At 43.9% G+C, this 14,051-nt stretch overlaps 1 protein-coding gene across 1 annotated transcript; it reads left to right on the top strand.

The window, feature by feature from the left end:
- Window positions 1–1,190: 1,190 nt before the first annotated feature.
- Window positions 1,191–3,267, top strand: LOC119555565 (actin, larval muscle). The gene is made up of 3 exons (XM_037867015.1): window positions 1,191–1,316; window positions 1,398–2,347; window positions 2,706–3,267. Exons 2-3 carry the CDS (start codon window positions 1,423–1,425, stop codon window positions 2,909–2,911), a joined length of 1,131 nt encoding a protein of 376 aa, XP_037722943.1. The 5' UTR covers window positions 1,191–1,316; window positions 1,398–1,422; the 3' UTR covers window positions 2,912–3,267.
- The last annotated feature ends 10,784 nt before the right edge of the window (window positions 3,268–14,051 follow it).

The raw sequence follows: 14,051 nt of genomic DNA, 5'->3' as shown, positions 1-14,051 counted from the left end.
TGACAACATTCGGGCCACACCATCTATGGACTGAGTGGGGGCCCGAAAGAGCATTGGCACAAATTTCTCGTACTCGAACAGGGGAAAAGATGCTACATGAACAAGAACAAGAAAGGCTGGCCACTGCATTGCATTGTTCACGGGTTGTTCTTGTTGCTGCCGCCGCCGTTTCGCGGGGGTTATTTATATAAAAACTTAAAATATATCAACAGATGCCTATACAAGTCCTGGCGCATATTTTCCTATGTTCTCTTCTCTGTTGTCGAAGTCATAGCAAAGTTGGCAGCCAGACATAATTTAGCGAAAACGAAATGAAACTAAATGATAAATGGCTTACATGAATGGAGGAAATTGAATACCCTAGCCAAGCAGCGAAAAAATCCAGAAAATGTCTTGGCTAATACAACTTAAGGGCTAATGAATATAAATTATTCTATCTAAAGAGATAAAAGCATGAGTAACTCATTAGCCGAATCTCGTTAGATAAATCGCTAAATTGTTTGTCAAATTAATTTCCTAAGCAACTTAAGATTTAAGATAAGATAAATATTCCAGTGATATTAAGTGACAAAACATCCAGAATATAAGATAGTACAAGACTGAAATTGGTTCGAAATCGATATGATATCAGAAAACTACATCAAGAAGAAAGAAGTCTAAGTAAATAATCCTCACGAATCGCAATCAAAAGATATAAAGAATATGGGGAAAATCGGAAATTACAATTTTTAAAAAGGTTTTACCAATTTTGGAACATTGTAGTATTCTGAAACTCTATCTAGCAACATTATGGTATTAAAGGAAAGATTATAAGAACAATAGTACCCACTTAAACAATGGAGCTGTCTATGCCAGTTGTTGTAGATACGAAGACGAAACTTGAAATCAAGTTGTCCAAATCGCACCTCTAAGCAATATTATTTAGTTCTACTTACCTATCTTAAGCGCCTCTAAAGTGCTGCCATCTATACTACATACTTGACAGCGATGACTTTGGATCAGTTCCCGAAATCTTCACCGCAGAGATCGCAATCTAACGCGGTGGCCTAGGCGAAGTACCCGAAATCAGAACACTTTGGTACAATCGAAATGATGTGCATCCGACCCTCCGGTTCGCCACCCTCCCCGGGAACGCCTGATCCCCAGCTAGCGTAGCATATCGCGAAATTCATCAACATGTTACTAGATGAACAATTGTTCAAGATGACAGGGAGATGGGCGTGGGGCTGGCGGGCCGGGACAGAACTTATTTAAATGCAGACGTCGGAGCGCAGAACGAATCACTCTGATTGCTGTCGCTGTTGGATTTACACGTCGTGAGTGTCGCTCCGTCCGCAAACCGTAATCCGTAGTCCGCAGGAAGGATAACCGATCTGTCTGTATCTGTATCCTTGCAGTGCCGCCGAGCCAAACTAACCAAGAATGTGTGACGAAGAAGCATCAGCCCTGGTCGTGGACAACGGCTCCGGCATGTGCAAGGCCGGATTCGCCGGAGATGACGCGCCCCGCGCCGTGTTCCCCTCGATCGTGGGCCGTCCCCGGCACCAGGGTGTGATGGTGGGCATGGGTCAGAAGGACTGCTACGTGGGCGACGAGGCGCAGAGCAAGCGAGGTATCCTGTCGCTGAAGTACCCCATCGAGCACGGCATCATCACCAACTGGGACGACATGGAGAAGGTCTGGCACCACACCTTCTACAACGAGCTGCGCGTGGCCCCCGAGGAGCACCCCGTCCTGCTGACCGAGGCGCCCCTCAACCCCAAGGCCAACCGTGAGAAGATGACCCAGATCATGTTCGAGACCTTCAACTCGCCGGCCATGTACGTGGCCATCCAGGCCGTGCTCTCCCTGTACGCCTCCGGCCGAACCACCGGTATCGTCCTGGACTCCGGAGACGGTGTCTCGCACACCGTGCCCATCTACGAGGGCTACGCCCTGCCCCACGCCATCCTGCGTCTGGATCTGGCCGGTCGCGATCTGACCGACTACCTGATGAAGATCCTCACCGAGCGTGGCTACAGCTTCACCACCACCGCCGAGCGAGAGATCGTGCGCGACATCAAGGAGAAGCTGTGCTACGTGGCCCTGGACTTCGAGCAGGAGATGGCCACCGCCGCCGCCTCCACCTCCCTGGAGAAGTCCTACGAGCTGCCCGACGGCCAGGTGATCACCATCGGCAACGAGCGCTTCCGCACCCCGGAGGCCCTCTTCCAGCCCTCGTTCCTGGGCATGGAGTCCTGCGGCATCCACGAGACCGTCTACCAGTCCATCATGAAGTGCGACGTGGACATCCGCAAGGATCTGTATGCCAACAACGTGCTGTCCGGCGGCACCACCATGTATCCAGGTGCGTACTCCCACTCTTTTATAAGAGTTCAGATCTTAGGATAATAATAATAATTATTTTTTACAAAGAAAGCTGATAAGCAAATCTTCAGTGATCTTTATTCTAAAATATTTTCGGTCGTTTTAAAAATATCTCGTGAAAAATAGTTCCGTCGAGTCCCCATTCAACGTTTTAATTTATCATTCGTTTCTTTTCATGTAGATTAATTTACACTAATTTACCATCACCCAAAGAATACCCTGCTCTTAATTATAGCCGGTACAAATGCAATTAATTATAGCACAATTATAAGTCTTAAGTGGGATTACATCACTATTCTATAGCACCCCCTAATGCATTATACTTCTGACTTCCCCAGGTATCGCCGATCGTATGCAGAAGGAGATCACCGCCCTGGCCCCGTCCACCATCAAGATCAAGATCATCGCCCCGCCCGAGCGCAAGTACTCCGTCTGGATCGGTGGCTCCATCCTGGCCTCGCTGTCCACCTTCCAGCAGATGTGGATCTCCAAGCAGGAGTACGACGAGTCCGGCCCCGGAATCGTCCACCGCAAGTGCTTCTAAGCACCCACGCAACTAGACCAAATCAACATCTCCTCGGACGCGGCTCTGGTGTTTGTCTCCTGCGTAAGGCACTCGACCAGCCTCCGGCGCCGAGGATGAGGACGCAGTTCAGTGAAAAGTATCTTTAAAATTACATTTAGTTGATGGAGAAGTTTTTAACATAGATAGAGAGAACATGAGAAAGAGAACAGAAGAGAAAAAGACCGGAAACGAGCGGCCACGCCTTCTTTTTTATTATCATTGCTGTTTTTATTTGATTTGACTCGGAATTTGTATTGCTTGATTCGCCCGCCAGCGAAGAAAGTCGCCAAAACAATCGGTTGTAACGTACAATAAAAACCAATAACCCATGTGAATCGAATCCATGTCGAGCGTCACAGGATTGGAGGAGGAGGAGGCGACTCGGAATGCGTGCTGGGGAAACTTTTCTAATTAGGCCTCGGCGAATGTCAATCAGGCACTTGGCCGGCCAAAACTTTTGTTCCCGGACAGCTGGCATGGCAATCTCAGTGCGCGTATCTGTATCTCTGCATGCTCGTCTGTCACATTTTGTTTGTCCTGCCCGGATGGATTTCGCACACGCAGCGGGCGGCGAGGTCCTGGGGAAAATGACTTCTGGAGGACAGACATCGTGTTTCCGAGTACAAGGAGAGGTGACAGTCTTAGCTGGCTCCCAACTTTCCGCCAACATAAATGTTTGTGCTCAACTTTTGGCTGAAAACTTTTCAGGTTTCGCCAAACTATGCATAAACCAGGTGCCAGAAACTGTTGCTTAATTAGTTAGGGCCAAACTTGCTGCAGTCGTCAAAGAAGAGTGTAACTGAGTTTATTGGTTTAATGCCTGCTAAGTCGCCATCAACACGGAACTCTTATAATGACTTGGGACCACCACTTGCAGTTCTTATGTTCCAGGGCACCCGAAAAAGTGTCCCAAATAGTTGTCAATAGTTGGCAATTATGGGTTTAGAGCCTCGTTTCGGGGGTTCGAGCCCATAAAGAGTTCTATGGCCTCACCCGTAATTACACTTTTAGTCCGCAGTTCTCTCACTGACGTCATCGATCCATTGGACATTGGGCCCTAGTGCGGTTCATTATCCTCCCACCAGGCGAACAGGCAAATTAGCGCCGGCAGTTGGCATACAACTAAATGTTTGGCGGGACTGGCTGGTCCGAAATGATTGGAAAGGCCTGGCTGGAAATCGCCACTCAATCAATCAGTGGACACAGCGGGCAAACCGAATATGCCCATGAAGGCCTAAAACTGAGAGGTTATTGGGGTTACAACGCATAAGGGTTCGATTTAGGCAGCACTCAGGGGCTATTAGAATGATATATAACACAGTAATCGTGACTCTTTCGGCCTATTAGTATGTTCTTATATTCCCGTTTATTAATTTATTAACGATGAAAATGATGATGATCACCCCTAAATCTTCATTATTCACAATTTAAGTTGAATTGCATGGATAAAAAGACTTTCCTAGTCACTTGGCTTTAGGGTGTAGTTATTCAGGCTGTTATAAATTAAGTACACACATGTTATAATCAGTTACCTCTCATCCAGGATATCAAATTGTCTATCATTTCACCAAATGTTTCCAGTACTTCTGCTTGCCGGTCTTGTCTGCACATCAAATTGAATTTAATTACGGTTCGGCCAGAGCAGTCATATAGTCATACTCCCCCGGATACATCCCTCTCCTCTGGCCCGTCCTTAGGGTAATCCTGCGTCGATTGTTTGTTTGTTTGTCGCTTTCAGTTTGCGGAAATTGTTTTGCATTTGCTGCAACTGCAACACCGAGCTGCAAGTGTTGTGTGCGGCTTGTTTATTTTATGCTAATTTAATGCACTCGCCTCCAACAGCCGCCCTCATTGATACCATTATAATTTGGTGTTAATTCCGAAGGCAAATACTTCAATGTATTTGCCGTTTTCATTATGCAGATTTGCCCAGGCGCAAAGCAAACAAGCTGGAATTAAAGCCCAAAGTTGACGGGTTGTCTTTCCTCTGCTTGAAGATAAGGGCGTACAACTACAAGGGTAGTGAGTCGGGGGCTCCACAAAAACTTGGACTTGATGGTCGATGGTTTTGACAAGCTAACAAATTGTTTTCCCTGGCTGGAGGTGCACCACATGCGGACAGGAAATTAATAAAGAAAAGGGCTCCACCATGATACCAGACCCCTCAATCTTCATCAGCCCGGGTGTCTTTCCTCATGTCCCACTGGCCACCTAATGCTTCTCCCCCATCCTTTGGGCTAAACTGACCGCAGCAGACCCCGTAATTGAGGCGACTCTATCAACATCTTGGCCATCACCATCAATTTTCGCAGGCTGCTCCAAATTTAAATTTATATGCCAAATGGCTGGGACTGACATTCTCCCGAAAAGGGGAAACTTTAGCCCACGCACATGCGGCATCCTCACCTTCGCTTCTTTTTGTTCTTAGTAATTTAAACTTAAATTCAATTAATGCACAGCAGGTGCAGGTGGTATTCCACCCCCTGGACGAAGTGAAATGAGAGGAATTAATGGAAAGCGGTTGGCAAATGTCAAAGTTGAGCGATTGCAGGTAACCAAAAACCGACATTGGAGCATTGCCGACTTTCAAAGGTCGTGATTAAAGCATAAATAAAAAAATGGTGTCGTAAATATGAAAAAAAACAACCCAACAATTAAAATAAAATCTTATGCTATTAAATAACAGATAACAATGTAACTTTTTTATAATTTTACAATGTTATTATCTTTTTTATTCATTAATAACCTTATTTTACTCTCATGTTATAGTGCCTAACTGGACTGATATTGAGCTTTTAATGAATCAATTAAAAACAGCTCTCCACGAGGTAAAATCGCACCGTCAACACACAAAAGTTCTTATATCAACTTTTATGACGAAAATATATTATGTGATCTACTAAATGTATATAATTTCTAAATTTTTCTCTTTCGGCACGCTTTATACAAATCGTACAGTTCCTTGCCTACACAGGTATACTGGTTCGACACTACGTGTTCTTCCATCCTCAGTGATTGAGCAAACATAAAATACTTGTTATGTAAATATGTTAATTTTAATATTTTAGGTAATGACTTCTGAAACATAAGGACAGAGAGATGACTTTTCGGTATTGATTTTCGTAGGAAATGTTTCTGGCGAGACCCTCAATATTTAATATGCCGAACAATTTATATAAAACAAGAAATCAAGTGTAAGACCCCGCAACATCGGTCCCATTCTGGAGAAATTATTGACGCGCCTTGCTCACTCAGACTTACGAACATATACGCACATCACTCACCACACCCTCCTGATGTGTCCCTACAGGACTCAGTACCCTTTATCCCTTCTGCGTGGGCAGGTTCGGGCTTGAGCCCCATGAATGAAGCGATTATCGCATCTTTGTCAGCAGCATCAACAGGAGCAGTTGAGGCAGGCATCCCGCCGACGTGAGCCAGCACAAACAAACCCCACGGGACGGACCCGTCTCCTTTTTAATTTTTTCCTCATCAAGGATTGGCAGAGGTGGGAAGTATCTAGATAATTGAACCTAGTCGGTACCTGGCAGGTACCTGTTACACTCGAAAACCTATTTAGGTGTTTGAATATTCAATACATACATAATCGTGGTCTAAAATAGACCGAACGCAATTGTCGATTATATATCGATTCTCTGAAAATATTTTTTAAAATTAAATTGCATTTTGTATGGCCTAGCTAATCATGGTTAACAATTGTAATTTGTTCACACCAATTTATTTTTTGGGTGAGGTTTTAATAAGTTACTAAGAAATCTAAGAAATCCGTGTTTTTTCATTATTAATATTACTGTAAGTCTCGTAATGTACCTTCCAGCTTACTCATCTCCGGAAAACCTTGGGGTCTGCCTCACTCGACCAAAGCAAGGGTTTCATAAACATTCTTGGTGATATCATGGCAGACATTGGAGTCCGCTTTCTGCTGCCTGGCAACGTGGAATCCTTTTTCCCTTGACAACATTCCCGCAACTGTGGGTCTGTGTGGGTGTGCGTCCTTCTAATTCAATTAATAGTTGCTCGCAATTAAGTGCAGTGATTATTGAAAAAGAGAAAAAGAAGGCATTACAATAAATGGCATTCGGGCGGATATGGTGGCAGGGATTCGCTTCCCACACCGCCGTGATAAAGTGGAGAGTTCCGACCGAGCTTAAGCTGCGCCAAAGACAAGGGCGGGGAAAGTACACAGAGTGGCAGAAAGAAAGCCAGTATGGAGCATGTGAAAGCGAACTGTTTTTTAATGCCCATCATTCCGCTTCAGCTTAGTGCCGATTGCGAGGCTCTCGACGGATGATGGAAAAGCCCGAGCGATGATGTGATGAGTGCAATCCAAGAGCTTGAGCATACATAATTACCGGACTGGGGACAGAATGCCGGCTAAATGGGGCAAGCTGAGTTATATAAGAATTGTAAAAGCGGACTGACTGTGGCGGTGTTCCATCACACAGCACTCTGACATTAATTACAATAAATTTAGCATTTTTAGCTGTGCTAGCGACGGGGAATTCAAATACGCTAAATCGTAAAAGGAAGTGCTTCTACACAAGTCAGTGTGGCTCCGGGCTTCCGGCTGTCAACAGCTGCCCGAGTTGAGCTGGAACAATTTGCATAAGGGAGTAGGCGCCTCCGGCTAACCTGGCCTTGCAGGTGATCCCCACCCTGTTCCGCCAATAAAGCTGCTCCCATATGCAGGTGAGGCAGATGGACTGCTGTATCGAGGGGATTTCCCACTAAGCAGCTGCTATTTATGGGATTGTAACTTAGTGGCGAGGCAGACTGCTTTCGGTATAAAAAATGTCTCGATAAAAAGTCAATAAACATGGAAGTTGGAAAGACGTTTTCATAGGAGAATTCTTAAAAATGTCTCTGGATTTGCAGTTTTCTTGCCAACTTTGGACTGTCTGATGTTCGAAAGCAAAACTTTAATTTGTTCCTTAAGGTACTTTAACTCTTGCGTTGTCATATGAAGCGGCAAAATAGGCAAAACTTCGGAACAACAAGGCCAGAAACAGACGCTGAACTGACCTTAATTTTCTTGAATAACATGCTAAATATCTGACCCTGAACGCTGCTCAGTTGCTCGGTTTCAAGCGCAGGCAGCAAACTATTTTCATTTGCCAGTCGAACAAAGCCGCAAACGGGAAGGGCACCGCCAACGCCAATAAAAACTTTCGGGCTTAAACCGCAGAAAAGTTGAAAAGTTCGCTCTTGATTTTATGAATATTGACCGAATCAAATTCAATTGAATTGAAAAGGCGCCCGCACAGAGAGATCGCAACAATTGCCGGGCAGAAACTATTTAAAAGCGAGTTTCGGCTTCGGCCCAAGTGGAAACAATTGCAGTTTGGGCTTCCGTTTTGGCGCCGTTTAATTGCAGCGAGAACCTTTTCCAAGTGCTCGCACCACGAGATCCCTCCAACCCATTGCTCCATGGCCTAATTGCGGTCGGCGAGGGGAAAATTCGGCAGTGGGGCTGGAAAATCCAATCAGGCAGGAAAATGAAGCCGTAGCACGAAAATCTTTTGTTAATGGTTCCCTTTGTGCCGGTTTTTTATTATTTGGCTGTAATTTAATAAATTTGCATTAGGTCGCCCTGAAATAGAACTGCCCTTTTCTTCTGGGGCTTGGGCTTTGGCTTGACTTGGTTTTAATAATAATATTATGGCTGAATTTAAAATTCAATATTTCCATATTACAGAGCTTCGGATATTGAAATTCCGACGCGGTCTCGGTTTGTTTGCAGTCCCATTGTTGTTGCTGCTGCCCCGGGCTTTCTTTTAATATTGCACACAATATGCACAAGGTGGAGGAGCCAAGTGGGCGGGGCGGTGGGCGGTGGGCGGGGCAGCTGCAAAATAAAGAAAAGTGAGCAAGGAAAGTGAAAAGGTCGAGCGGAATATGGCAACTGTTCCAGTGGCTTTTGCAGTTATTGTGAGAGTTTAGCTAAACGAGTTGGTAATGCCGGCGAGTTGTGGCCATAATTTACGTGCTCCAATGGGCTGTGCGAGTGGTAGGAGTGCTTTTCCAGGGGGGCAGATGGTCAGGAGATGGAATCCCAGCTAAGCTGAGGGCGGACTTCAGGCAGGATATTGAAATGGTCAACTCGAGCTGATGGAAATGGGCAGGAACATCGTAAAGAAGGTTTTTTATTGAATTAGAAACCGACAGAGTTTGTAAGGGGATTGCTAAAGAAAGGAAACTAGTTCCAGCTTTATTTATTTTCAATTTAATATGTGGAAGCCACACACTTAAAGTCCACTCCGCTGACACTCTATAAATCTCTTGCAAAATTATCGAAATTAGTCACTTTCCAACTAAAGGAACTAATTACAAAATATTTCAGAAGTGCAATAAAACGGCCTCACTACTCGAATACAAATAGCTCCGCACTGATGGCCATTGAAAATACCATTGATAAATATATATAGCCGTGCGGTCCTCTCGGTGGTATCGCAAATTGAAAATTGTATTATCCAAGCCGCAAAAACAGCGGGCATCAAAACAACAGCCATTTGGGGGCAGCGGGAAAACACAGTTTCAATATTAAAAACGTGCAAAACATGGCAATAACGACAATCGCTTGACACTTTGTTATTGACGCAGAATATCATGGCAATAAAATGGGAAACCACAATCAAATTTTGGAAAAAATTGACCAGCCATGGCATTTGAATTCGGTTTGAATCGGTTAAATTTTTTCGTTACAGTTTTTGGTGGCGATGAGGATTGTTTTGAGCGCGGCAGGGATTACGGCTCGCTTAAAAATTGTTATTAATGGCCGGCCGCAAATAAAATTGTAAATTAAGTTGTAAGCTGAAAAATTAATTGCATTTCATGTGCATTAATGCCGGGTTCGATTCCCTCGCAGGCGAATTAATGGCGTCTGAAAATATTTGTGCTCGACAGGACACTCGATGTTTGATTTACGTCTAGGTGCGCTGGCCAACGAAGGTTGAAAAATGTTTAATTGTTTGTAATGTGTGGCCAAAAGACCGTGACTAATTAAGATTTAATGGGATCCGCAGGGGTGCAGGACAGAGAAATGATGACTTCTGCTGTTGTTTCGAAACGGCGCTGAACAAGTTGTTATCATGCTGCACCCTGCAGGCCTTCTCAACCAAAAGAGCTCCACCGCATTAGCACGTCATATCCGCAAATGCATCTGGTGCTGGCCAGCCAACATCTCATCACCCTCATCACCGTCATCACCCCCATCATCATCATCATCGTCGGGTTCATTTCAACTTTTCCCCAACTGAGCTATTCGGATCTGTGCAACACATCTTTCTCATTCGCATTCTCTGCGCCGCACACACAAACTCATTTGCAACGAACACCCAGGCCAAACAGTTGTTGTTTTGTTACCATCATGCAAAATGCAAATGACACGCCATTACCTCAGAAAAACACAGGAACAACAACAGTAGTAGCAGCTGCAGTCGGGGGAATATATAGTTGAGGGATGGAAAAGGGGTTGAAGATGCTGTTTCCACGAATACTTTTTGTGAAGCCCTAATGGCTTTTAATTGTTTTATGAAATTGGGAAAAATGTTGCAGGCAGCGAAAGAATACCGGCATGCGTGGCGTATGCGCATTATACAGAATACGCCTCGTTGGCTGCCAAGAGCAATAAACTCTAAGGACGGTGAGCTGCCAAATTGTAAACAATTCCAATTATGCCATTTAAACAGGGTATATTCCAAATATTATTTTTTCCTGCATGGGAAATCACAGACCTAAATCAAAATGGACTTGGTAACATTGTTTATTTTTGATACATTTTAAATCATTTACCTTCTCAAAATACAACTTTTTCGGGGTTCAATAACTTGGAAAATCTTCATTTTGAAATTCGCAAATAAACGCTTTCATCCGGTACCGGTGCACTGCTTTACCGACCAATGCTTTCTCTTAACTGGCGCTCTTCGTGCTTTCCGCGTTCTCTTTCTTATTTTCTCTGGCGTTGAAATAAAAACAGAAGTTTTCTGCCCGCTGACTGCCTCTAGGCACAAATCACAAACAAAATCGGCCCGTTGAGTAGGTCAAGACACTAACTCAATTTGTTTTCTAAGCAAAAAGTTATCGCCTTGCTGCACTCGCGGAGAAATCAGGCAACCGAGGTCAATCAAGACTTACTGCGCGTGAGTTTGAGCCAAGATTTTCTTGTAGTTTTTTTGGATTTAAACAAAATATTGGACAAAATATCTTGAAATTGGATCACATTAGTATCAGAAAAAAACAAATACATTGCATTCATACGAAAAACGTATCTGCAATATTTTGCGAGTCTCCAAATTGTCAATTTATTTCTTCAAATATTTTATACTAGGTAAAATGTGTACAGGATGAAAAAGGAGGTTTTTATTTTTGATTTCATCGGCAGCCAGTCAAATGGATTTCACTTAACAATTTATTTGGGCATGAATAAATGATGATAACAGAAACGTTTTAAAGCCAAAATAATTTAAATTGTGGATGCCTTGACAAGGCCAAATAACTCGATATATTTTGCAACCGTTTAGTTGTGTTTTGTTTGAAAAAGTCATTTAATGTCTGCCAACCGTAAGTGCCAATTAAACTTGAATTTACGATTTGTTTCACACATTACCATTATGTGTTCGTTGTGTTAACTTCTCAAAACCTCTACGGTTTGAAAATCAGTCCTAATTGCCGTTTTTAGCTTTCACTTACTCATTTGCTCGGCACTTGGGTTTTTCCCGCCTGGCCATCCCCCACTAATTGCACACGTTTTTGCCTTCGTGCGGATGATGTTCCTCAAAGAAACAGAGCAGACTCGGATAGCTGTCTGTCCGCCCTGAACGCTCCACTGACTGACACCCAGTCGTGAGGACTGAAGAATGAAGCCTTCCCGAAGGAAGGAAGGCTGGCGGAAGGCGAAGCATTGTGTGCGGAGGAAAAAAGTATCTGTTATTATGATTGTTTAGTGCTGTCGCCGGAAATTTCATTCAAGTGGATGGAGAAAGACAACAACAGCAGCCGTAGTGACGACTGCAGGCGACAAAACTGCAGTTCGTGGGACGTTCAGGCGGACATCTGAATCCAGGGGAAGGACAGTCACAGCCGAGGCACACTAAATAATAACTGCGCTGCAGAGAAACGCAACAAAAAGGTCCCTCGAAAAATCCAAAATTTAAGAGCCCGAGGGAAGTGCACATATCCCATTTGATGCAATTATCTTGATTCTTCCGGTTCGGGTGGGTAAATACTTTTCCTTGAGAAAGACGCCCCCAAGCGAGCGCAAATAAACTGGTCCTAACTGATGATACAGTGTAAGTACCCCGACTACATCTGCTGCTGCAACTGCATCTGCAGCCGTATCTGTATTTATGGCTACACTGCCCAGATGCTGATGCACGCTATGAGAAGTTGCTTTGCATATTTCATGACGTTCTCGGAGGAAAGGCGGAAGGGGCTTGACTGCCAGAAATTTCAGCATTAACTCACACGACCTGAGGGGTCCCGGGGACCTCGGGACTCATCCTACTGCTCGAGATCCTTTTCGCCTCCGCTCAGTTGGGCACAACTCAGCTCATTTCGTCATTGTCTTGCCTCATACTTTGTTCGCCATAACAGTTTAATCATTCGAATTACATGCGTGAGCACGGGGATCCGGGCCAAAAAGGAGGCGCACCCACTCGAGCCGAGCGTGTGTATGAATTATACACAGATGCGTTCTCAAGCTGCCAACCGAGTTGCTACAAAAGTTCTCCACCGGCTGGAAAGGATTCATCCATCAATAAATACAAAGTTCAAAAAAAGATGGGCTCTTCAATTTCTTCAGCCATAAGTTCAATCTGAATTCATTTACTTATTGATGATCTACTCCGGTTTAATCCTTAAATATCTAACATTCACATCATCACGCTTCTCTTTAAGATCTAGTCGGACTAGGTGAATTAATTTGTAAAATGAAAAATCTTTATTTATTCTTCTAAACCAATTTCACCCCCTTTAAAGTGAAATACACTTATGCCAACGTTTTTTACAATCCTCGAAACATGCCAAATAGTTCCTTTTGGTATAGCCACCAGCGCCATCTTCGATTTTTTCATCTCCTCAATCGACTTGAAACGCGTTCCCCGGAGTGGTCTCTTGAGTTTTGGGTATAGCCAGAAGTCAATCGGAGTCAAATCAGGCGAAAACGGTGGTTGCGGAACGAAATTTTGGCAAAATGGTCACGAAGATCGAGCGAAATATGAGCCGGTGCATTATCGTGATGCAAAAACAAAGAGTTGTTGGCCCATAATTTTGGTCTCGCATAACGCTCAAATAAATAATAGTATTTCGATTTCTTTGGCTATAACTTAAAGCCTCGTAGCTGTACTATATTTTTATCCAAATCTATGTTGCTTACAGTATCGCAAAAGTTTTCAAGAGGCCCTCGGAAGCTGAAACAATAAATTAATAGTAGCATTAAGTATGTATACCGCGAAAATGCGTAAAAATTTATGTCGGAGGGTTTTTCATACGAGTTCGCTGGAAGTATGCAATGGTCCTGGCAGATTAAACTGCAATAATGGAGGAGGAGAGGGCGGAAAAACCAGGGAAGTGGCATTGGGAAGTGGTAAAGACAAATGCTTAATGTCCCGTGACTGAGAGAACTCGTCGGGTGATGAGCTGCGCTAGAGTGCCGCCGAGGGCTGTTGGCAAGGGAAATCCGATGATATATGAAACATTAAGTCACAAGGGAACGTTTCCAGGGACTTACAGGTAAATAGTATCCGTTCCTGCCCCTGATTTTTTTCTTAGAGCTCAGGTCCAACGAGCTTCCGATTCAGTAACTCTTGTCGAAATGTGGTTATTGAAAACTCTTAATGAATCGTTGCCTAACGACTTTAAGACCAATGCAAAATAACAAATCATCACCATAAAGTGAACACACATACATGTAAGCACATCCAAGTTATATTGAATGTATCTATCCGAAATAAATTCGAAGTTGGGGATGATTGCATATGGAAGACCAAAGGAAAAGTACCCAAGATAGAAGCTCGGTCAGGCGATGCTCAATTATATTGTGAAAAACAAATTGACTTTAAATTGTAGTTTCCAGGAACCACTGTTGGAAAAGAAATAATAT

The sequence above is a fragment of the Drosophila subpulchrella genome, chromosome 3L (assembly GCF_014743375.2).
Source record: "Drosophila subpulchrella strain 33 F10 #4 breed RU33 chromosome 3L, RU_Dsub_v1.1 Primary Assembly, whole genome shotgun sequence".
Taxonomy (NCBI): Eukaryota; Metazoa; Arthropoda; class Insecta; order Diptera; family Drosophilidae; genus Drosophila; species Drosophila subpulchrella.
Note: the sequence above shows the minus strand (reverse complement) of the source record. Positions and strands in the feature narration are given on the sequence as shown.